At 34.2% G+C, this 24817-nt stretch overlaps 3 protein-coding genes across 3 annotated transcripts; all 3 read right to left on the bottom strand.

Moving 5' to 3' along the window:
• Window positions 1–4983: 4983 nt before the first annotated feature.
• Window positions 4984–6394, bottom strand: LOC111997737 (heat stress transcription factor B-2a). Its single transcript, XM_024029871.2, has 2 exons — window positions 5966–6394; window positions 4984–5872 (listed from the first exon to the last, which is right to left on the bottom strand). The coding sequence occupies exons 1-2, from the start codon at window positions 6209–6211 to the stop codon at window positions 5171–5173; spliced, it is 948 nt and encodes a 315-aa protein (XP_023885639.1). The 5' UTR covers window positions 6212–6394; the 3' UTR covers window positions 4984–5170.
• A 7383-nt stretch (window positions 6395–13777) lies between these two features.
• On the bottom strand, window positions 13778–15612 carry LOC111997707 (uncharacterized). Its single transcript, XM_024029829.2, is given in 5 exon segments — window positions 13778–14364; window positions 14367–14681; window positions 14684–14908; window positions 14911–15345; window positions 15348–15612. Coding segments are annotated over 5 exon segments (1389 nt in total). The 5' UTR covers window positions 15379–15612; the 3' UTR covers window positions 13778–13981.
• A 7183-nt stretch (window positions 15613–22795) lies between these two features.
• Window positions 22796–24447, bottom strand: LOC111997713 (uncharacterized). Its single transcript, XM_024029839.2, has 3 exons — window positions 24123–24447; window positions 23491–23603; window positions 22796–23133 (listed from the first exon to the last, which is right to left on the bottom strand). Exons 1-3 carry the CDS (start codon window positions 24346–24348, stop codon window positions 23086–23088), a joined length of 387 nt encoding a protein of 128 aa, XP_023885607.1. The 5' UTR covers window positions 24349–24447; the 3' UTR covers window positions 22796–23085.
• Window positions 24448–24817: the final 370 nt, after the last annotated feature.

Here is a 24817-nt window from a genome sequence, read left to right on the forward strand (position 1 = left end):
TACGCTTTAAAAAAAAAAGTCAAGGTATGCTTGCATTCTAGAAGCGGTAGCTTCCTGCCACCTTCATTCCTACTGCCTCCTTTGGTGAGAAGCTCCCTTCCCTTTTCTAAAATGCCTAATAGGTCTGCCTCAGCAAATGTACAAAGTAGAGCTGCCCGCTCTTTGGCTGACCCTCTTCTTCTCATTTGGGTTGGGTCAACCCAGAAGTTAAGTAAAAAGGAATGGAACCATTAGAGAGTCGTCTACAGTTCACACTTGGGAGCAAAGACGACTGACTTTGGAAGCGAAACACAAACCGATTTCTACTATTCTAGGTTCTTATTGACCGTAGCGAAATCAAGGTTTATGATAAAGTCAACAAAATTTCTATGGTGTTCTACTTTTGCATAGTCTCGGCCCACAGTAGAAGGCTCCACACCTGAGCCTCGTTAGACTCAGCGGAAGTTTAAGGCGTAAGTATAGAGAATAGAAGAGATGAAGTCCATCCCTTAGCCTAGTCTATATCTACAACTGACACAACTCCGTACCAACGCCTTACTACTACTTAATTAATTCATTAACAGCTAAGCGATTTTATAATTTGAGCTTTCCTTAACCAACTGACCTCATTTCATAACCTTAACGTACTTTCTTTCTTACTTTAGCATAGGCCTTCGCCAGTTCAAACGGGCAATCCGCCCCTTTTTTTTTTTTTTTTCCTTAAATTAGAAAGAGCGAGGCCTTACTTATTTTGTTCAGGGGGCTGAAAGACAAAGAAAGAGGGCGTGGTTGGTGTGTCACTAGGTCGGTGGAACCCGTAGGACAGTTCAATTGGACATGTAGGTTATATTTGTACCGGTTTCTCATGTGAAACCATAGAAGGAATTCAATCACTACTAATTGGTATCTTTATTTACATGGGTAATTGTTTAGAGGGGTAAATATGCACTCTCATAGTTTAGGAGAGCAAGTGTTACATGGATAATATTTTAGGGGATTAAGTATTAAAAAAAAAAAAGTATAGTTTAGGAGAGTAAGATGTAATTTCTCCAATATTACCCAATGAAAACTTATGATTAAAAAAAAAAAAAAAGGACCAGGAAAAAACGTTACGAGCTAGAATTTAGTGAATATACCAAAATGGGCAGAACAGACCGAAATTTAGACCAAGATAAAACAAGAAGGTAATTTGTAATAGCCAACTAACTGGTACAAAATTTTTTGAAAACTAAAAGTGATAACTTAGGCTGTTAGTCCTCCAAAGGTTGTGCCAAAAGGCTCTCCCTAATTCCAGGGGATCCACTTTGAAAGAATAAGTGCAACATCTGCACCAGGAGAAGGTTGTATAAGATGTTTAGAAACTTCAGAAACATGTGTCAATTAGACGTGGAATTGTAAATGTAACATTGCAGACTTTTCATTCACTGTTTGTTTTCATTTTATTCTTAAATGGTAAATGCTTAAGAAACTGGCATTCTCTAATATGACAACTAAACCTAGATAATAACCTCGATTTCTTAGGTATTTTGTTCAATGCTCGTGATTAGCTAGCTAGCTTGTCAACTTGGTGTTGAGCATCTAGGTTCATCTCTATGACAGTATGACCTCTTTAAGGACCAGGTGGGAGTTAGATGATAGTTGTTTGGGTAGGCCAATCAGAAATGGTGATTAGAACAAGAAGTGATGGAAGCCCTGAAGTGAGTTTTCATTGGCAATAATGGAATGTGGGTCATTGGCAATAAATATTCACCATGGAAGTCAAGGTCAAGGACCCAACTAAGAATGGGGGCTCTGCTAGAGAAATGATCATCGACATAGGACCTACAACAAAGAAAAGGCCACTACACCTAAGGTCGGCCAGTGGGGTTGGTCTTGGTCAGATGTGCTCCGATAGGTAAGGTAGACAAAGATGACTGGGAAATTCCGAAATAATGGCCAAAAAAACGATGTACCCCCTATAAGCTTGATGAGTTGTCATTTTAGTCACCCAATATAAATTTTTGTCGTTTTAGTTTTTTAACTTTTACAAGGCAATCGGGTTTTAGTCATTTTGTTCATTGCCACTTGGAAACATTGTTAAATCTATGAAAGCGATACCGTTTCACTTTGTGTAACATTGAAAAAAAAGATTTAAATTTTTTTTTTTTTCTTTTAATTGATACTAAAGTCTAAAATTATGAATAATTAGTTTTGAATTGAGGAAATGTTTTATGGTAAATTTTTATATTTATTATAATATATATACACACACATACATATATATATATATGTATATATATATGTGAGGGGAAAAGGGTTCAATCCAACATAATGGGCCGAGAGCCCATATGAGAGTTATTGTGCGACCGAGAAGAAGGAGATGGTAAGGGCAAGGCCCATCTAGAAGTGGGACCCACAAAGGGAAAAATGATTACAATCCGAAAAGGTCATCTTCTATCCGAAGATCTTATATTCCTCTAACGAGAATAGTATAGATCAATTGAACGTATAAGAGGTCAAAATGATCTTCCGAGGACTCCTCCCGATCAAAATAAACTCTGAGTACACTGGGAGACGATAAGGATGAAGAAATATCTAAGGGGAAAGCTGCTACCACCGTATTTAATGTTCTGCAGCAACTTTTCTGACCGCATTTATGTGGAGAAGACCCCTGAACAGTGTATCCTCACCTACCGCCACTCACACAGAGCTAAAGAAGATGCTTGACGTGACACATACTCAAGTAGACTCACAGATGAAGTACAAGTGGACGATAGAGATGAAGAGAAGGGAGGTTATATAAAGGAAAGAAGCTCCTAATGTAGAAGGCGGAGAAGAAAAGGAAAAACAGAGAAAGAGATAGAGAGAAAGAGAGAACTTGACTGTAACCCTAAAACCTTTGTTCACCAAATAAACAATAATATAGCTCTTCAGATATTCATGCTTTACGTGCAAATTCATGTTGGCTTGTGTTTGAAAGTTGTGATTCGTTGTTGTTAATCCAATACTTAACCTAGCTTTTTCACCCATACTCTACAAATTAATTGTTTTGGGCTTGGGCCACAAATCTCAACCCTACAATATATATTTATTTAAAAATATAAAAAATAGCGGTAAACCTGAAACGGTACATCGATATTGACCGGTATCCGAAATATACCGTACCGCTGGGCAAACCGGTACAGCCTCCGGTACGGTATTAACTCCCTTGTTCTCATGTCAAATGTCAAATATTTGGTATTTGACACACCAAACACCAAAAAATCACTCACATCAAGTGTTCTAAATACCAAAATATTTGGCATAAGTGAACAATACAATCTCAAATTTGGAAACGTCTAGACAGAAATTGTAAAATTTTTATGAATTTTTTATTCCTTTTTCTCTCTCATCTCTCTGTCAGATCTCCTCCTCTCTTTTCTCAAAAAACGCTCCTCTCCTCTCTCAACCTCTCATCGTTTCTTCTCTCACCCTTACAGCTTTTCCTCTCTTCCTCTCAGCCTCACCAAGCCGATGCCTCACTGTGCCATCAATCTCTTTCTTGAAGTGGTTTTTTGTTTTTTGTTTTTTTTGTTTTTTTTTTTTTAAAAAAAAAAAAAAAGTTTTTTGTTTTTGTTTTTTTTTTTTTTGAGATTTGATGGGTGAGTTTAGCTGGTGATGTGTGGGTTTAAATGGGGTTGGCTAGTTTCGATTCCGACGGTGGTGGTGGGTTCAGATGGGCGAATTGGTGGTGGGTGGTTAGGTTGTAGGTGGATTTAGGTGGGTTAGGCTGTAGGTTCTGATGGATGGGTCGGGCGATGGGTGGGTTTTAGTGGGCTAGCTTGTGAGTTCCGATTGATGGTCGAAAGCTCCATGGCCGAAAGCTTCGAGGCCTGCACCACTACTGAGGTGGTCACCATCTCTCTGCTTCTATATTTTGTTTTTCTCCTTCTATTATTATTATTATTATTTGTTCTTGTCTTTAACCCCAACCTCCCACACCCAACAAGTATTTAAACTTGTAAAGTGACCACCGCACCAATAGTGTGCGGTGATCTTAGTGGTGTAACTCTAAAATGTTATAATCTAGCTTTTGTTTGGAAGGATCCTTTCTATTCACAATTAAATTTTTAATTTTTACTTATGAATATAATTGTATGCAAATTACAGCATGTTGGCATTTAATACTCTTAAACGAGTAATATTTAACTAGAATATTATTATTTTTTTAAAATAACATATTAATCTATTTCAAATGGAGCAAATTCTAATTTTTTTTGGTTAAATTGTTATCTTATTATCCATGCTTAAATCGTGATACTTCTTTTTCTATTCAATCCTATTTAAACAAAAAAAATGAAATTTCATCCTAACCCATCTTAGGTGATAGAATACCATATACTTTGGGGTCCACTTATTTTGTTAAAACTGAAATTTTTTTACTAAAAGTATTGTAAATAAAAGTAAAAGTTAGCTGAAATAATACAGTAAAACTCATGAATAGTACCAAAAAGTGTAGCAGAATCCATAAATAATAGCAAAAATAAGTTGAATAGTAAAATAAGCTTGTATATTGTGAGAGACTCATAGCAAGCAACATGCATGAGATTTTTTTTTTTATTGGACCATGTTTGAGAGGCACCATAATTCATAATTTAGATTCATAAATCTCACAACTACTATTGTTTTCCCTCTCCCACACTCACGCTCACACCCCTCATCTCAACAAACTTTATAATTTCTTTGCCTAATATAATATTGTCCCAACAACTTTATAAAATTTCTTTGGCTAATATTTTCCCAACAACTTTGCTCACACATATAAATCCCTTTCAAATAAAAAAAATCAATTAATAAAACTACAAACGCAGTAAATAAATAGATCGGTTATATTATCCTCCTGTAAATTACTATTAGTAAAATAGAAAATAAAATTGTAGTTTCTACTAAGCCTTAATTATTCCTTAAAATCATCTAGATTCAACGCTTTTTTTTTTTTTTTTGGATAACCAAGGCAAAAAGCACAAAATAAAGACAATAAAAGCGTAAAAGAAGAAAAAAAAATACTAAATATATTAATATTAAAAGAAGTTCTAAGAAACTTCCTGAATCTGTCCCAACCAGGTTAATTACACACGTGACTCCATTTTGTCACGTGTGAGTCCTTTAGGAACTTTGGATCCAGTGCTTTCGTTTTCACGTGCAACCCCTAATCTAAAACTAACTAGATGAATCAATTGTACACCCTCTGATTACGATTACTATCCCAGTGGCAGTGCTTGATGAGCCACGTGGCTTTTCGATCACCGTTACTCTCGCAATCCAACGGCTCTGGTTTCGTAGGATCGGGCTGCTGTAACCGCAACTCCGTATCGTCGTCGTCGCTTTCTCTGGCTCTCTTCGCAATCGCACCGCCGCCGCCGCCGATCGGAACGCCGAACAGTTTCGCGCTGGATTCTGTTTCAGTTTCCGTTTCTTCTTCGTCGGCGTACCTCTTCGCCGGCAACAAGTCGAGCGGCGGTTTTCCGGCGAGCGCCGACTTGTTGTCGTTGTTGTTGTTGTTGCTGTTGTTGTTGTTGTTGTTCGCGAAGTTCGACATCAAGGCAAAGATATTGTTGCAGAGAGATTTAATCTCCGCCAACTCTTTGCTAAGCTGAACGTTCTCTTTCCTCAGCCTCTCGTTCTCGTCAATCAGATCCGCCGGCGCAGTCGTCCTCGTCGGAGACGAGTTCGCCGACACCACTTGCTCTTCACCGGAATTCGACGGCGATATCATCGTCTTCACAATCGGAACCGCCGACGAAGCCACCGCTACCGGAGAAACCACCGGAGTAGAAATCTTCCGGCGCTGAATTTCACACAGCAGCTTCTTCTCCCCTCGGCGGAAGTAGTCGTTCGAGAATTCCCACCGATCAGGTACTACTTTTCTAAATCCCTAAAAAAAACAACAAATATAAACAAAAATCAAAAACCTAAACATACAAAAAGCTCCATTAGAGAGAGAGAGAGAGAGTGAATATTGACATACATAGGTGTTGAGTTGGCGAACGAAGCTAGAGAAATTGTTGTGTTTGAAAAACTTAGGGAGCAAATCTTTGGCGAAAACGGTAGGGTTCCAAACGATGAAGGTTGATCCGTCGTCGTTCCAGGAGATAACGTCGTTGATTGTGCGGTCCTCGACCAGTTGAAACGTCTTCGTCAAAAACGGCGTCGGAATAGATCGCTGTGACTCGCTCGTTGCCGACTCGCCGTTTTGCTCCATAGCCGGAGCCATGGATGGAGGTGGTGTGAGTTTTGGTTTGGTAGTTCTAGAAGGTTCGTATGAGGGGAATTAAATATAGAAAAGAGAGAATAGAAGAGAGAGCGAGGAAAACGAAGGAAAATGAAGGAGAGAGAGAGAGGGGAAAGAACGAGAAGCTACTAACCTACGTTACGTCTTATCTAGGGAAACTTCCGTGTGAGGGTTCTTTTGCCTTTTTGTATATATATGCGTTCGTGTGCGAAAGTGGCAGCAGTGGGCAGGGATTGTTGTCAGTCTACTCTTTTTTGTTTGGTTAGATTCTTTGTATGCTTATATTTTTTTTTGTTGTGTAAATTAGTGAAAAATAATATATATATATATATATATAAGAAAGAAGGGGTCTTTATTTAATTTTTTTTTATAATTCGATTTTTTTATAATGATACTGAAAGATGTGAAGTTGTACCTATAATTATTAGACTTTTCTAGCGTTTTCAACTTTTATTCTTTTAATCGACTATTTTGAATTTTGATAGACTATTTCACTCCCTTCATATGAACATTACAAAGTCACATCAACGAGATTTGTGACTTTTAAATTTATGTCACCCCCTAATCCAAAGAATTCATTATCCATATTCCAATGAGAGTTAAACAGATTCGAATCCAAGTTTTTTGTTTGATAAAATTATAAAAAAAAAAAGTTTTCTTAAGCTTTTTTTTATAGTAATTTTAGGATTATACCTTTTGTTATATTGTTTTTTATAATTATTTTATATGACAGATTATAATTAATTGTCTGATCTATCTGTAACTTTTTTTTTTCCACCACTCACATCATTGTCACCTCATGGTTGTGACTTAAAAAAATTTAGTCCTAGATTGTTTTTCCATCTTTTTTGAGAAGATCGGTGTGTGCGCTACAGATGTATTCTTGCTAGCAATTTATAAAAGATCTAATAATATCTTGACTTACCCATATGGAGAAAAAAAAAGGCCTTGGCTTTAACCTTTAAGTATAATATAAGGTTGGCTGACTTATGGTTAGTGGCTCTTTTGGTTTTTTGTTAAAGAACAAGTGGGAAAACAACGGGCGTGGGGTTTGTCATTTTCTTCATCCTTTCAATTCCAATTCCAAGCATGCCGCCAATAATTAATAATTACTAGTACTTTCATTTTATTATTTTCTTGACCAAATTACAATGTGATTTGCAACTTAATAAATATCATATAATATATTGAAGCATCCTCGAAATTCTTTTGCTAAAGTTATTCTCAGTATCTTATCTCATTCTCTCATTCTCGACCCCAGAAAATAGGAAGGCCATTTTCTTAGGTTTCTTTCCCAAAGAAATAGTTTTTCTCTTTTAAGTATATCCCCTTAAACAAAATTAGCGGCAATCTTTCTCTTGCTAATAAGAAATTAATCCGGCGGCATATATATTCGTTAGAGTTAACCCAAATATGGTGAAGTATTTTACTGTAATAGGTAAACTTCTTACTTTAGGAAAAACAAAAACAAACTTCTTGCTACATCCATTATTTATAATAATTGCTTCTTACTATTTTTTTTCATAAGTTATAAAGTTGGTTTTTAATTTAAAACTTTAAAATCTATATTATCCTTTTTATGTAATGATTTTTTTTATTAAAAAAAAGGTATTTTACTATTTAACTAGATATTCAATCAACCAAGAGAATGGAGTTCTTATGCTTCCTCGCGAATATAACATAGATAGAAGTGTAGCAAGTGTCATTTGATCTAAAGACCATTGATTGTTTATGTGATTATCATTTTTTACGATTAAAATTAAAATTACATTTTTTATGTACCACTATGAGTCTATTTGAATACTGCTTATTGCTGAAAACTGAAAACACTGTAACAAAATAATTTTTAAATGTGCAAATAATACCGTAAGACCCAATTTTAAAGAAAAATTTGCATAAATTAATGACTTATGTGTCCCATGAATAGTGCACGGGACCAAAAAAAGGCCAGCTACACCATCAAAAGAATTTCAGCAACATCCAAACGCTCACTATAATACATTTTTTCTTAGTGGCCCATTCATTTATTGTTGACCTAATTTGTGTAATAAAATAGATTTTGTTATCATGAAAGAAAGTTTGCATAACTCATTGTTAATCAAAGTTATTTAAAGCCAAAAAAAAAAAAAAAAAAAGAGTTCTACATTTAAAGCATGAAAGTGGACGTAAAAAAATGGACAAACAAAAAATGAAAAAGCTTGAGTGTATCATTGCCCTCAAAATTGTCTTGGAAAAGTGTGTAAAGATTGTGGTGAATTTATACAATGCATTTGGTGTATTACACATTTCTTTGACCTGAAATAAATGAAATTGTTCAATATCAGAGTAGATCCCTGTCATTTTACATGAGAGTGGATTCTATATGGGGGAAAATTTCTCTCCCACGAGGATTGATCTTAGTCAGTTTCCTAAATGACATGCCAATGTTCAAAGCTTTGCTCATCATTTTTTTTTTTTTTTTTTGTGTTCAAAGCTTTGGGTACAATTATAGTCAATTAATTAATTGATGGATACCTACTTTGTTGCAGAAATTACATAATATCAGCCAATTGATGGATACCTACTTTGTTGCAAAAATTACATAGTATGTGTTTGGATCCTGCGTTTTGCGTTTTAAAATCTGGCGTTTTGCCTTTTTTTTTTTTTTTTTTTGGCAGGCATTTCAGCTTTTGCCCGACAAAGTGTACTGTTGAGTACTATTTATGCACTGTTCACGGAATCCACAACCAATTTATTCACAAAAAAAAAAAAAAAATTTAAATGGGTCTCATAGTACTATTCACACATTTAAAATTTATTTTACTACAGTGTTTTCAATTTTTCGCAAAATAAGTTGTATCCAAATGGGTCTCATGATGAAAATCCTTAATTTGAATCACGCTTAGGTCAATAAGAGTCATGTATACTTCTCCTTCTTCTTCTTCTTCTTCTTCTTCTTCTTTTTTGGTTGTTGAAAGATTTTATTTTATTTTTTAAAATTACCCATTATAATTTATAACTACCCGTAAACTTTATGAACTTGAATTAAGGTAATATATAATAAGTTTTTCTATCTCATAAAAATTGGTCTTACACATGAGCCTATCTTTAGTTTATTCACTTTATTATTATTAACTATGAGGGAGAAAAGAGTATTACTTCAAGTAATAATTTATAATTTATACTATTTTAGTATTGTTTTTTTTTTTCCAACTTGACATAATTTCTCTGTCCAGAAGAGAAGAAAGCTGAAGGAATTTAGGAACTTTGAAAATTAAACCTGACTTTCTTGGGTGTACTAGTTATTCAATTGGATTTTTCAAAGTGTTTGTTTTATTTTATATGAAGAATGTTAAAATTCCTTCATGGTGTCTTAAATTGATAGTCTTTGTTTTTATTGGTTGGAATAATGGATGTTATTTTAATCAAATTGACTTACTAACATTTTTAATCAGAACTCTACTAATAATATCCAGATTCACATTGAATAAAGAGGAAAGAGATATGAAAAATATATATATATATATATATATAAATGGCAGAGTGACGTGAGCTGAAAAAGAAGAATTCCAACCCATATTGGTTTTGTTGGGCAAAGAAAGTAAGGGCTGCTATAGTTAAATAATATATCTAACTTACTTTGCAAAAGGTAACATCGAAGAAAACCCAATAAAGCATGGATGCTGGGGTTTCTATAGAAAGATTGGTACCACACACTCCATGGCAGCCGAGCTTTGGGCCCTTTTCACTGTAGAGATTGATGTTAAAGCTGTTGTTATTTTATCACAATTCTCTGAACCTTCTCATTCATACAGTGTTTTATATCAATCACGCTTAACCGCAGGTCCCTCAAAACTTTTGAGGAAGCTTATAAGTTATATCAATCGCACTTACCGTGAAGGGAACCATTGTGCAGATCTTTTGGTTGAGGATGGAGATTTTGTTAGTGACTCTTGTTTGGGCCGATGCTTCGGGCATTATGTGTTCTAAACTTTGTAATGTTTTTATTTGATTTTTAATATATTTCCCATTTTTGAGAGAGAGAGAGAGTTGAAAACACAAAAAAAAAAAAAAAAAAAAAAAAAAAAAACAAACAAACAAATAAACAAAACCAAGGCTTTTGCCTTAGAGCCTAAAACATAGTTTTGTCCGGATCTATGATCTTTCATGGTCATGATCGGGCCAAATTTTGCAAAATCTTTCCTGAACCATAACTTGGCTATTTTTTTTCTCATCCAAACAGAACATTCCCGAATGGTCCCCATAGCAGGAACAAATTTAATCCATTAGTAGGATTTTACAACCACGTATTTGTTTGGGATATATACCATTACCAATTGTACATTGCTAATATTATCCGGAAAAGGAAAAATAAAAAGTGTGTATCCTGCAATGGAAAATGACTTCCTTGATATTTTGTTGTGAGTATTTTCTCAAAAAAGGACAAAGAAACTAAAATATCATCCAGCGAAAGGGTGAAAAAAAAACACAAACAAACAAACAAATAAGCCATGCATAGTACCACTTATAATTTCCTCACTCATTTTCTTATAATAGTGTGAATGAAAACACATAATATTCAATTTGCTAACACATATTCTTATCTTCTTCCTTGTTTAAATTTAGGATAAGTCAACAACATTAGCTGATGATGGTTGGTTATAATTAGGAGTAATTAAGTTTAACCCTACAGAGGAACCTGCAAATGGCACAGCATAATTTTCTGATAGTCTTTTTGGCAAGTAACACCTGAACAAAATATCAGCCAGGAAGAGGCAGCAAAACTAAAGATTATGAGCTATAAAGTTATCATCATGATTTACATGCTTCACATCCCAAACCATAAAAGAATCAAGGAGCTTTTAAATATCTTTTACAATGTTGCTAATCTTCCATTGAACATTATATCCCTGTGAGTAAAGTAGCTTATAATAATAGAGTTTTCTCATAAGCACTTGACAACCAGATGATAATGATTTGTGTTCAGTCTTCCATTGTTTCTGATCACACATCCACCAACTAGAATTATGTCCAGAAGATTTTAACTAATCACAAAAGACATTAATTAGAAAATAACCAGTTTTTTTGCTCTATTCCAAGTAAGAATGGGAGAGGAAATTATCCCCCCAACCCCACCTCAAAAAAAGAAAGTTAACTGTATGTACAAGGTTTAAATAAGCAATGTTCAGCATTCACAAAATATAATCAAAACAAATCTGGCAAAGAATTCCATCCAAATCCCAAAACATTATAATACCACACCATGGAACTGTGTTTGGCAGCTAATCATTTCACAACAAGGTTTACAGCCTAAAGAAGCCTCTAGCAAGCACCTGTGAGGTATGTAACCTCAGAACCTCAACATCAAATTTTTTTCCACATTTTTACACCAAGTAATCTCCCCGACAGTAAATCACAAAAATTCACCTCATAGAGATGAATTCAAGATACTATAGTGCCAAGGGGCCTTCAAAAGATTCATCAAATTGAGCAAATAATAGTAGTACATTGTTACATTGTGTAACTTGATAAGAATTAAAAAGTACTTTCACCTTTAAAAAAATAAAAATAAATAAATAAATAAAAACTGACAGGCAAATACAATTCACCTGCCAATACAAGATTGAAACCATGACCTCACCATTCACCCTTCATTTTTGGGGAGAGGGATAGCAATTGGTCCAAAGACTGTTGGCATCACTTGTATACTAAAGTCTAATGGAGCAGAATTTTGAAGTTCAAGCATCCCGTCAAAAATGACAAGCATGCTAATTAGGTCCTAAACTTTTTAAAACTTATTCTGATACAAAGGAGCATCATATACATTTCCCAAGCATTGAACTTCACAAATGATACCACTATGGCATGACATTCCTGCCTTAAACATGTCCACACATAGTGATTCAATAAACCATTGCAATGCACATCTGAGACTTGAAAGTGCAAAAGTATGTTAGTGACAAAATGCTGACAAGCAGCAGCTTGATGAGGATCATCATGTAAGCATCGGTATGACTCATCAAACAGTAATAACCTTCTAATCATTAAGCCACAAAGAGTGCAGCTCTTACTAAGAGTACATTGAAATCCAGTTAGAAGAAAACATGTTGTCAATGATCATTACTTAAATACAGAGACTGAATAATCACATTTTTGAAAGAGCATCTGCGGTATATTATGACCATGAATCTCATAAGTCACATAAATACATTTATGTGACCATTAAATAAAAACACTCACATAAACATCTTTTCTAGAGAGGGCACATCATTTTAATAAGAAAGTCAAAATGATTTAGAAAGATATTATCACTATAAATAGCTTCAAACAACAAAAACTTCAAATACATATAAGCTTCTAAATAATGATTTATTTAAAGTAAAAAAAGCATCCATGTTGAGTGTTTTAAACCCTAAGGATTCTCATATGGAAATTTAAATACACGACATCAAGTTATTTAAATCAATGATCAGTTCTCAACTGAGATAGATAAGGAAGTTGAAAGAAAATTGGGCGTTCCTTGAGAATCACATTGGTGTCCATTTTCTAGTTTAATAATGGAATATAAAAACATTAATTAATCGGAGACATGAATGCAAATATTCATGTACAAAATTTAAAAGGTCATCTTTGACAAAACATAGGGAACATTTATATAACATACATTAGTATGGTCCTAATCTTTAATGCAGCATAAAGTATTAAACCTTAAGCCAAAAAAAAAAGGTATTGAACCGTGGCAAAACTGTTGGCAGGCTTCTAAAGCATAATATACCCTTCCTATAGAACAGAAAAGCTGAATGTGGGCAGGGGATAGATCAAGAAGAAACAGAAAATAGGAATATGTTTGCAAGAAGACAAACCTGAATTGAACAGGTGTATATGTTAATAGCTGCAAAATGGTGGTCATTGCAATCATTGAAACGATGAATTTGCACTAGTCCATTTGAGCAAGGGCCACGGGAGGAACAAAATATACCTTATAGCTTAGATCCATAACATAGAGTAACATAGACCCTAAGGCAGTATACATATTTTAAAATCTGAATGGTGGCAATAAATGACCTAGCAGTCATGATAATAGCAGATTTTTATTGTTGATAATAAACAGGAAAAGACAGAATATGATGCCAACAAGAGTAACATGTTGGGTAAGGCCAGAAAACCTATGTTGAATTAGACCCTAAGGCAGAATACATATTTTAAGCTCTGAATGATGACAATAAATATATCCTAGCAATCAAGAAAATAGTAGTTTATTTTTTTGGTTGATAATAAACAAGAAAAGATTTGAGTATTATGCCAATGTGAGTAACATATTGGGTAAGGCTAGCAACCTATGTTGAATTAGACCATCAGTTTGCTTAATATGACAATGACATAGAAGGTGTTCTTTACCAGAAATATTGGCTAATGACATCCTATTAGATGCTCTCTTTTTTCCCTGTTAGAAAGCATTAAAGAAAGCAAAATTACCCACTTATACGCATGAATATGTCTCTAGCTGGTCATGACTAAATGACTGATATGCGAGACAGTAATGTAATGATGACATTTTAGGATGGAAAATTAACTGCAGAATCATTTCACCTCACTTCACTACAAATATAAAATGCTCAGCTGGACGGATGAGTTGAAGAATAAAATTACAAAATAAGTATTTGTCGCTTCCAAATTGCGGACATAAGCATAAAGAAGAAACCCGTTACAAAAACAACACTCTTCAATAAAAAAAAATAAACAATAAACCAAAATGAGAAGAAACTTAAGTCGTCAAGACACGTACAAAATGCCACGACGATACAACACAAGGCTTCCTGAAGTGAAAATAGCCCAAACAAAGACAACCCACCAAGCCAAAAACAAAGCTACCTCGTTAACAAAAACAGAACAAGGCAGTAGACTACATACAGATTCAATGTTTTGAAAGGAGCTGCTGTCAATCTGAGATAAGCCAACAAAGAGAAGTAGCAAGATCGGAGGTGCAAAGAGCTGCACAACTACAAGACATATATAGTGGTTATGCAGAAAAACCTTTGCCCTGCTAAAATCCAAATCTGGGACCTTGCTAGCATGCAGTCGTTGATACCAAGATAACAATGCCTCATTCAAATACATTTGCAAGTTTGGTCGTAAAGCCATGATTTGCAATAACCCGAAAGCAACAAGCACCAAAGCCTAAGCTTATTAAAATCCGAACTGGACATACCCACATTTCCAACCAACCTCTCAGCATCCCCAATTTCACTAACCACACGCGCTCCTTTACCATCATCATTGTTATTGTTAACAAGAATTTCAGAAAACGGATTAATCCAAAGCAATGCAGTGAACATAATCAACATACTATTTGCATAAAGAATCATTCTAGCAAACCATCCACAATAAATCATAGGCAAATTGCTTCGAAGCTGATCGGTTCCAATCCAAAACGCCCTTGCATTTTTCAACCCAGGCATAAGCAGAAACCCGAAAGGCAGCCCATTAAAACAGCAACAATAAACCTCTCAAACCCGCCAATCAATCCAAAATTGAAATCCAAAAACAATGGAACAATCTCAAAGCAAATCACAAGCCCTACCAAAAACCCCACAGCCCCAACAAGCACGCTCAGTTGCTTCTCAGACCTCCTAGACGCAGATTTCTCAAACGAAACCTTAGCAAGCGAAATAAACAACTTTAGAACACCCATTAATCCAACAGAACAGGAACAAAAACCCCATTTTCCAAAACCCCAGAAGAACTCTCACCAAAGTAAAATTGAAGCAATAAACAAGACAGAGAAACGAATGAGAGAGTGAAAGCAGTGTTATACTCATCGAAATAGAGGCGGGATTGAACGTGATTGTTGTCGAGCTTTAGCCTGAAGATCTGGGCATTGTTTTCATCGAACTCAAACTTGTCCTTGTCCTTGGACTTTGACTTGACCCTCTTCCTGAGTTCACTACTAACGTTGCTGTTGTTGTTGTTGCTGTTGGGCTCTGAGGAATCGGGTCTTCTAATGGCGGCGCGGGCACCATTTTGACTGGTGTTGTCGGGTTGGATATAGGTGTGGAGGCCATAGAGGAAAAAAGATGGGATTTTGAAGAAAAAGAATAGGAAAGTGAAGGAGAGAGAGAGAGTGGTGTGGAGGATTGGTTCTTGTAAGTTTGGAGGAATTGGAGCAACATGGTTGGTTTTTACTTTTTGTTTAAGGTTTTGGGAGTTTTTGGTTTAGAAAGGAACAAATGGGGTCTGTTTGATTTGAGGTTTGAGATGAGATCTCAAAGGTTTCGACATGAAACTAGTTCCAAGATCTATGGGTTGTTGAGATTGGAGAATCGAATCGATCGCCTGCATGCTTGCTTGGGCTTTGGTTTTTTTCTTTTGGTGGAGGCTTTTTGGTTGATTCTATGTCGTTTTGTTTTGTTTGTTTTTTCATCTTCTTTTTTTTTTTTTTTTTTCAACTTTGTTTTGATTGGATTGAAGTTTGGTTGTAGGACCTACGTATTGCAGAAGTTTTTACTTCTGCTTTCTAAACCATTTTCCCACTAAATTTTGGAAAATGTAATGCGTGTAAAGAGGATGTTGCACCTCACACTTTATTTTTTGTTCAAGCCGATTTGATCGCTCTTTACTTTTATATAATGGATGTCTTCTTTTTCAAAAAAAAAATTTAGAAAGTGTAACCATAAAATTCATCTAAGCATGTCCAATAGATTAGATTGGGTTGTCTTGCAACATAATAATGAAAGTTAAATATTCATTTTTAATTTCAATCTTTAGACTAAAATTTTTTTTAATCTTTCAAGTTTTAATTTTAATTTTAATTTTAATTTTTTTTTGCCTTTCAAACTTTTATATCTCATAACTTCGTGGTAATTGTTCCATGCAATTATTACAATAGAACAAAATCCATCTTTGTTATTCTTTAAATCCTTTTTTTCTTTAAATTTTGGAGTGTGAAATTATAAAATCTCTCCCAAGAGACTGCCATTTTTTTTTTTTCATTTTTTTAGATCTACAATGACTCTTCACTCTAGGAAAGTCACAGTAACTCTTTTGGGGGCCCGAGGACTAAGGAAGGGTACAAAGAGCTCTGGTTGTCACTACAAAGGCATTGTGAGCTCGAATAGGGAATCTACCCGAGGATAGAAGGAGAAGAGACAAAAGACTTCTGGGAAGTCCAAATGAGGAGGATGGGGTTTAGAGAGAGAATCGTGGTAGGTGAAGGAAGTTTCCAGTGAAAGTTCACCTATTGCCTCCACATTAAATGACTAGTAACAGCTTTATCAGCAACATTGATAAGGAAATGATCCGAACAGTGGAATTCACAGCTAAGCAGCTCTTTCTACCACCTTCAACAAAAGTTTAAGGGGACAAGTATCATAGGGAGAGTCTGGGTAAGTGGGGATGAAGGACCAGGATGCGATGGGTTGAGGAGTATATAAGGAAAGGGAGCTTCCAGGTGAAGGGGAGGAAAAAATAGTATAAGGACAAAAGATTAGAGCAAGAACAATAAGAAAAAGAGAGTAAACAGTGTATTGTCTAGCGTAAGAGCTTCATCCTCTGATGAACTTGTAAAGAACCTCTTATATACATAAACTTTAACTTTTGGTCATTTCCTCGATTAGATCCTCAGGCTAAGCCCCCTCCCCTTGTTTTATCCCATTCTCTTTATAACATCTATTGGTTTGGGCCTTGCTGGGTTGCACAGATTCCACCATTCTTAGTGGGTTTGGGCCATTTGGTTTTTGGGTCCTTACAGCTATTATTCGAATATTTTCATTTCAAATAAAACAATTTCTCTATTTTGTAAATTATTTGTGTCACTTGGAAAAGAATGAAGAACTAATATTTAAATAGGATATGGGGAAATAGAGAGATGAGTGTTTTTGAAAATAAAGTAGGTGACATAAAAAGTGGCTTTTATCCAAATTTAGATGGAAAAAAAAATGTATTGTTGGAGATGCTCTAATAAACTTTTTACTCATTTACTTATTATTATTATTACAAATCTTTAGTGACACTTTGTCCCTTGAGAGTTGATGTAGATATCTATAAAAAATTGGCTCAATAAAATATTCAACTATGTCCTTTCTCCCCATTAAGCTGAAAAAAAAAAAAATTTCATAGGATCAACGAAAAAATAGAGTCCATTGAAAAAATGTTTTTGAAAATGTAAGTAAGTAAAATATAAAAATAGATTTTTCCCCTCTAAATTTGGGTGAGAAAATAAAGATGTCATTGGAGATGCTCTTACACATTTCTTTTTGGGAGTTGCATGAAATATTGTATGTTTTGGTTTATTGGTGATAGTGACACCAATGCCATACAACTTCACTCTTACATTCTTTTAGCTTTAATTAAAGAAGGTAGAAATTAACAAAATTAGTAATCACTTTTATTTTGAAGTAAAAATATAATAAAGCATGAGTTTCAGTTAGTTCAATTAGTAAAGGATTTTAATAGAATCTTGTTTGTACCTAATAATACTAATTAGCATCTTGTTCTGATGGTAAAATAAAGTCATTATAGAGCGATATTATGGTGTACTAGTTATCTGTGAAGCACATTATTAGCTACTATATTAAGAAAGACTGGAGAAGATACTTTGTTACTTAATTGACATCTCAAAATATTTCTAATAGAGATGTCTAAAATTCAATCCTCCATCTTCCATTACAACCATTGAATTGAGAGAGAGAGGATTCTCAAAACAAAACAAAACAAAACAAAACAAAATTTAGGAGAGAGAGAGAGATTGATTGGACCAATTAATGTATGGGGTCCATCAATTGATATGTCAAAAAACCAAAAGAAAAGGAGAGTATCAAATAAAGGAAGTTGACACAAATTAATTAGTTAATCCAAATACAGTATGGGGTCCATCAATTTATAGATTTTTTTTTTATATACATAAATGATAAAAGACTAAAAGTAGTCTTTAGATCTAAGTATTGAATGAGTTTCATTTGTGATTTTGAGAAAGTGTCACTTCATCCTTTTTAACAAAGATAGAGGTGTATAATTCAACTAATCCAGCACAGTGCAATTTAAAGTTTAAAACTCTGTTATTGTTGGTTATATCTGAGTGAGAAAAAATAAAAATAAAAATAAAAATCATTTGGTGAGTTTCTGGTTGAAGATCAGTTCAATTAATTGATTGTCGAAGGAGCAGAAGCCATATCCTCAGCTTGTCAGGACGCTATTGTGGAAGCTGATCTGAGCTAAGGAACTAGAATTCCAGAGAATCCTTGTGCTTACTTACCAATTGCATGCAAGAGCTCAGAAAAGGCTTTGAAGAACAAGCTTTCTAGCGGACCACCTCACACTGATACAGGAAGGGATCTCAATGACCATCAAAAGCTATACGGCTATACCAGCCATATTATTTTGAACAACTTTTTTTAACAATCAGTATTAAAAAATAAAAAATAAAAGTGATTGTTGAAGATTGGGATGGCTCTTTTTAATATTTGAAACAAGCAACTAGGGCCATGCTAATTAGTGGGGTTTAATACAAAAACCACTCCTAAATTTTGGGCTAATAATAGGTAGTATTAAAAAAATTTCAAAATATTTAATTTACTCACTGCACAAAGTCACAAACGGTACTTAGCATAGTTTGAAAGTTTCAAACTCTACCAATTCCTACCACCAATATCGTTGTAAGAATATAGCTTCTTTCACAATTTGTTAAAGTGATAGGTTTTAAATGACGGGCAATCACATTCACATTATCTTATTATTAACATCACTTTTATTTTCACTACTTATTATTACAATTTTTTTTTTTATACAAGATAGAAATTATACTTTACTCTAACCTAATTTAAGTATATATATATATATATATGTGTGTGTGTGTGTGTGTGTAACTTTCTCTTAGAGACTTGAATCTCAGTCTTTACCCTTACACACCCTATAAGCACTTATACTTGTGGAGCGACTTTCGTGCCGAGGGTGCGCAATGGTACTTATTATTACAATCTGACATTCAACAAGTTGTAAAGGAAAGTTATATCATTAATAGAATTATTCAATTGGAGCTAAGTTTGCTACTAACATAATTTTTTTTATAACTTGTTGAAGTGATAGGTTGTGAATAATGGACAATGTTTTTCACATGAATTCCCTCTCTCTCCCATGAAGATGTCCTGCTACCATTGCAGCATGAATGCAAGATGAGGAAAATCAACCAAAAGTTTTTTGTTCTTCTTATGAAAAATACTAAAATAGAAATCTATATTTCAAATTGCAGGCCACGTACCCATGATTTCACTAGAGACAATCAAAGAGTGTTACTTATACACTGGTAATTTTATTTTTTTATTTTTTTATTTTTGAAAGCACTTATACACTGGTATTGTTATGTATATCAAGGATTCCTCAGCCGTGGTTACATTTTTCATAGGAAATGGGATTGCATGTCTCGCTAGTTACCGATAAGGGGCGGCTCTACGTTTAACTGAGGGTGGTTACAAAACCACCTTGATTTGCAATATATATATATATATATATACACACACTAACTCATTTTGAACATCACTTGAGACTCAACTCACAAGAAGTTGAGTTCAACAAAAATAAGAGTAATATTATATTCAAAACATTTTCAAAATAATTTCATAACAAATTTTATGTGGTAAACTATTATTGTTTCTAATTTGACCACAGTATTGACATTACTTTTTTATTTACTAGTAACAACTTATTGCGTAATGTGGGGTCAGCTATATAAGGTGGTATTGGTAAGTTTGCAGGGAATGGGCCTGCAGCCCAATGGTCCAATCCGAGGACAACAATCCGTCCGAGGATGATTTAATAAAAGCATGATACGACTAATATAAGAAGGAGAGCCGAGGATTGCACATGAGAATCCAAAATGTGTCCGAGGATAAGATTCACCTTGGAACGATAGTCCGAGGTGGATGTAACTATCTGATTACCCTAGGTAGTCCATAAGGTTGAATTATAATTGAGAAACGGATATGGGATAGTTCAGGCAACAAATACCTTCTGACGTTGCTAGCTCCGCATTAAATGCTTCCCAGCTAACTCTCTGGCCACATTAATGTAGAGGTGATGCCTGAACAGTGATCAAGCAGCCTTATAATGGCTGGTTTAGGATTCTAAAGAGGGGGGGATGGGACAGAAAAGAGTTCCCATGATAGAACCTACACGTGTTCGGCGAAAACAAGGGGAGGAGCGTAGTATATAACATAAAGAGGAACAACATTGTAAAGGGGACGAGAAAAAAAATGAACCAGAGAAAGAGAGGCTTTTTCCTATCATTTAGAGCTAGTTCTTTCACCCACTCTCTAAAAATTTATTGTTTGGGATTGTTGGACTGTTTTTCCTTTTGATTTCAGAAGGCTTTTCTAAATTGAGTCTCTACACGTAAAATTTGATGTGAAATGTTATGGTCATATCATGCATTAAAATAAATATGCAAGAGCAAAGCATATCCAAATGCACTCTAAATTTATAAAATCTTAATTATACTTTTTTTTTTCTTTGGTTGGGAGTTTGACTTATAAGAAGGAAAAAAGATATTTTTGATTTAAATGTGTAATTTTTCAACCACAATGTGTGGGTTACATCCATTTGTGTAAAGTGAGAAGTTATTTTTTATATATATATATATATATATGATATATTGGATACCCCAACCATACCATCTACTTCATGATCAATATTTTATTTGGCTGCCAACGGATCGGATCAGATGACTCTATGTGTCCTTTTCTCTACCGCCCCTTGTCCCCATTTCTTTTGCATAATTACCGCCCCTTATCCCCTTATAGTACAATCTTTCACCATATTATATTAATTTATAACTACAATAATGGGAGACAACTCTGTATGTGTTTGGATGACACTTAAAGTTGTGGCTGCGTTTCAAATTCCATGTTTCGGATTTTTTTTTTTTTTTAACGCATAAACAGTAAAATTACTATGCAGGAGACAATTATCACTGTTCACATACTGTAGTACGCTATTCATATACTATAGCAACACTATTCACACATTAAAAAATATTAAAAATAGGCCCCATAGTACTATTTACACATTTAATAATTATTTTGCTATAGTATTTTTAGCAACAATAAATTGTATCCAAACGGACCCTGTAACTACAAAAATTTAAGGCTGCGTTTGGTTGAATGGGAGACAAGTATAACTACAAAAATTTAAGGCTGCATTTGGTTGAATGTAAAATATTTTCAGGAAAGGAAAATATTTTCAATTGTTTGGTTGCATTATGAAGATTATTTTAGGAAATGTTTTCATGTGTTTGTTTGTATTTTGAAAATGCTATTTTTCTACTAGTTTCTCACATTTTCTTAACTATTTTTTTAGCTTCCAAACAAATTTTATAATAGAAAATTTCAGTATATACGGTTATAAAAAAAAAAAAAAAAAAAAATCCATTAGCTCCGTTCATTCACAAGCTGAACTCAGTTAAACTAAGAGAGATGGAGGAAGAAAGAGTGAGAGATTGAGGGAAAGAGAGATAGATCGAGAAAGAGATGGAGATTAGGTCAACGAGATCGGTCTTCAACAGTGGCGACGATCTTCAGCGGTGGTGACGATCTTGGGTTGGTTGAGATCGAGATCAGTCTTGAGTGGATCGGTCTTAGGTGGATCGGGTATTGTAGAGGGTGGGTTTCAAAGAAGTGTTTTGCTGACGACGTGAAAGTGACAGATCGGAGATGTTGGAGGTGAGATAGGCTTTGCCAGCGCGAGGGAGAGTTTTGCCTTGGTGGATCGAGTACATGCATAACTCAAAGTGGGCAGAGGTGAGGTTGAGTGAATTGAGTAAAGCGGCGTTGCTCGTCAGAGTGTGGGGGACCTTGGATCGGCATCTGCGTGTGGGGGCTCTCTCTCTCAAGTAAAATGAAAGTATAATTGATTTTACGACTAAAGTTGGTTATTTTACAGTCAACGTGTAATTGATTTTTCATTTGACCATATTTTCTGTTAGAGCTAAACACACCCAAGGGTGTAAAAGTAATTCCCAAATTAGTTTTCAACGGAAACAAATACAACCTAAAACCTGTTTGGTACATGTGTTTAAACATATATTTTTAATTTTTAAACAACTTTATATGTATTTCTATATGTTTTTTCACACACACATATTTTTTAAAAAACCATTGTTTAAACACAGGTAACAAATGGACCCAAACTTCTAAAATCTCCTAAAAACCAAAATATCTCACGTAAATTATTACTAAAGCGTCCATAAAAAAATTTGCTTGATGGGTAAAGCATCTTTATAAAATTAAAAAGAAATCCACATCTAAACAAACTTTAGGTCTGTTTAAATAGCACTTATTGTTGCTGAAAGTTGTTAAAAACTAATTATTGCTGAAAACACTATAGCAAAATAATTTTTAAATATATAAATAGTACTATGGGACCTATTTTTAATATTTTTAATGTGTAAACAGTGCATAAACAATGCATAAACAGTACACGCATAGTACATGCACAGTCAATTTTATCCCTCCCAAATCAAAAAAGCCGGCCAAAAAAAAAAAAAAATACACAAAATGCAACTTTACTTTGAGTAAAAAAAATTGCTATCTAAACGCAGGCTTTATCATCAATCAAGAATATTTTAATAATAAATAGGCTAATTTGGTCATTTCAGTACTACATGCGATCTTGTGTAACTCTCACTAATTAACATGGTCATCTACTCATCCTCCTTCAATCACTACACCCATATTAATTGAAAAAACTAAAAATTGAAAGACAATTTAAAAAAAATTAATATTAAAAAAATTACAAGAAAATAAAATTTCACTACAATGATGAATCTTTTCTCAATTCATAGGCCATAGCTGACAGGTGCAATTGATACATTATGGAATGGGGGTCCCTCTCTAATCTTTATCACCACCTGTTCTTCTACTTTCAAGATGTGGGACCACCTGTGGGGACATCAAAAATATTTAATCAGACCATTAAATATCATGTGATCAGGCTCCATTATTCAACCAACCCCCTTAAAAAATAAAAATAAATAAATAAGAAAACGAAAGCTAAAGTCCACCTAATAAATATATACATAACAAGATACATAAACAAAAAAGAGAGAGGCTGATGGGCATATAAGCATATTGTTTTTCAAAGTAAGACCAAATATCATCACACAAAGATCTTTTTATTTTTTAAAGAGGAACTTGGTAGTTGAGAATTGAGACTTTGAGATGGGTCAGTTTAAACATTTTATCACTACCACCCCAAATCTGATCATATATATTGCACAAATGTGTAGTTAAATTTGCCTGATCTTGTGGTGGAATGGACGGCTGAGATGATACTCTCCTTGTTCTCTTGTCAGTCTTGCCGTACAGTTTAGCTCTAGCACCCTTAACATTATTGCTCATATCACCAGCTCCTACAAAATACAAAACAAAGATTTAGGGCTCTTTAGGACATAATTTTAACCGTATTTTCAATTTTTAAACAAAATTACACACATGCACCTTTTTTAGTCAAAACGTATTTTGTTTTTAAAAATAACCGTTGTTTAATCGCACATAGCAAACGAATCCTTGTCATTTACGCATAATTAAGTTCAACTCAAGCTCAAAAGAGCTCCAAAAGTACACCCCAAAAGAGAAAGAAAGAAGAAGAAAAGTGACTTTATAATGTCACCACAAATATCTCAAAGGCATATTCGACAATATACAAATTTCTCTAGGTTAATATATTTAGGTTGAGTCAAAACTCGAATATTAATTAATCACTTATATACGTTATTATTGAAGCAAAGTTCATTCTTTTTAGCCAAAAAGAAAGAATGCATTAACGCAAAAATGTGCACCAAAACGAAGTCTTTTTAGCCAATTGTACGTTGCACCACAATTTTAGAGACAACCCCATTAACAAAAACAATGAGCTAACATATATTTACCTCGGTTAACAAGCTTTTTATTTCTGTGTTTTTTCAAATCTAAGGTCGAGTCAGAACTGTCTGGTAAATACCGATCTAGACGGAGAATTGGATCGTTGTTGTTGTAGCTGTTGTTGTTGTTGTTGTTGTTGTCAAACATTGTACGCACAAACGAGGCCTCCATGGAGTTTAGAAAGAGGACGTGCTTCTCGTTGGTCCAGGACCCAGTTTTACAGCTCGAATCCATGGCTATGGAGAAACTGATATTGAAGGGTTTGTACAGAGAAAGAGAGTGCAAGGTGGGTTTGCTTTGTTAATTGTTATTGTTTTATGATTTGTGTTGTTAAATTTTCACAAGAGACTTTTTTATAGGGCACGCAGTGTGGTGGAGGGTGGTCTTTTTTGGAGAGGTATAGAAGAAGTTTTGAAATGAGAGTGTTGGGAATATGTACTCGCTGCCCTTGTGGACCATGTGTATTAGCCTATTAGGTGTTATGTCTCATCTGTCCCTTCCTCTTTTTTTTTTTTTTTTTTTTTATTTATTGTTTTTTTAATTAAATCAAAATAGAGTAACTTCCTTATAAGGATAATATAAATATTTAAATATAGGATAGTTAATTTTCTTTCATAATATGATTAACTTGCTGGTAATCAAGTTCAATATAATATATATTTTTCGTTTTTATTTTTTTATCTATATATAAAATTTAATAGTT

The sequence above is a fragment of the Quercus suber genome, unplaced genomic scaffold, assembly GCF_002906115.3.
Source record: "Quercus suber isolate HL8 unplaced genomic scaffold, Cork oak 2.0 scaffold_24, whole genome shotgun sequence".
Classification (NCBI taxonomy): Eukaryota; Viridiplantae; Streptophyta; class Magnoliopsida; order Fagales; family Fagaceae; genus Quercus; species Quercus suber.

Coding starts and splice junctions, on each gene's coding strand:
- LOC111997737 (XM_024029871.2), bottom strand. CDS start 6,211: ATGGCTCCGGCTATGGAGCAAAACGGCGAGTCGGCAACGAGCGAGTCA. Junction 5,873..5,965: donor TTCGCCAACTCAACACCTAT/GTATGTCAATAT, acceptor TGTTTTTTTTAG/GGATTTAGAAAAGTAGTACC.
- LOC111997713 (XM_024029839.2), bottom strand. CDS start 24,348: ATGGATTCGAGCTGTAAAACTGGGTCCTGGACCAACGAGAAGCACGTC. Junction 23,604..24,122: donor TAAAAAGCTTGTTAACCGAG/GTAAATATATGT, acceptor TGTATTTTGTAG/GAGCTGGTGATATGAGCAAT. Junction 23,134..23,490: donor CCATTCCACCACAAGATCAG/GCAAATTTAACT, acceptor ATGTCCCCACAG/GTGGTCCCACATCTTGAAAG.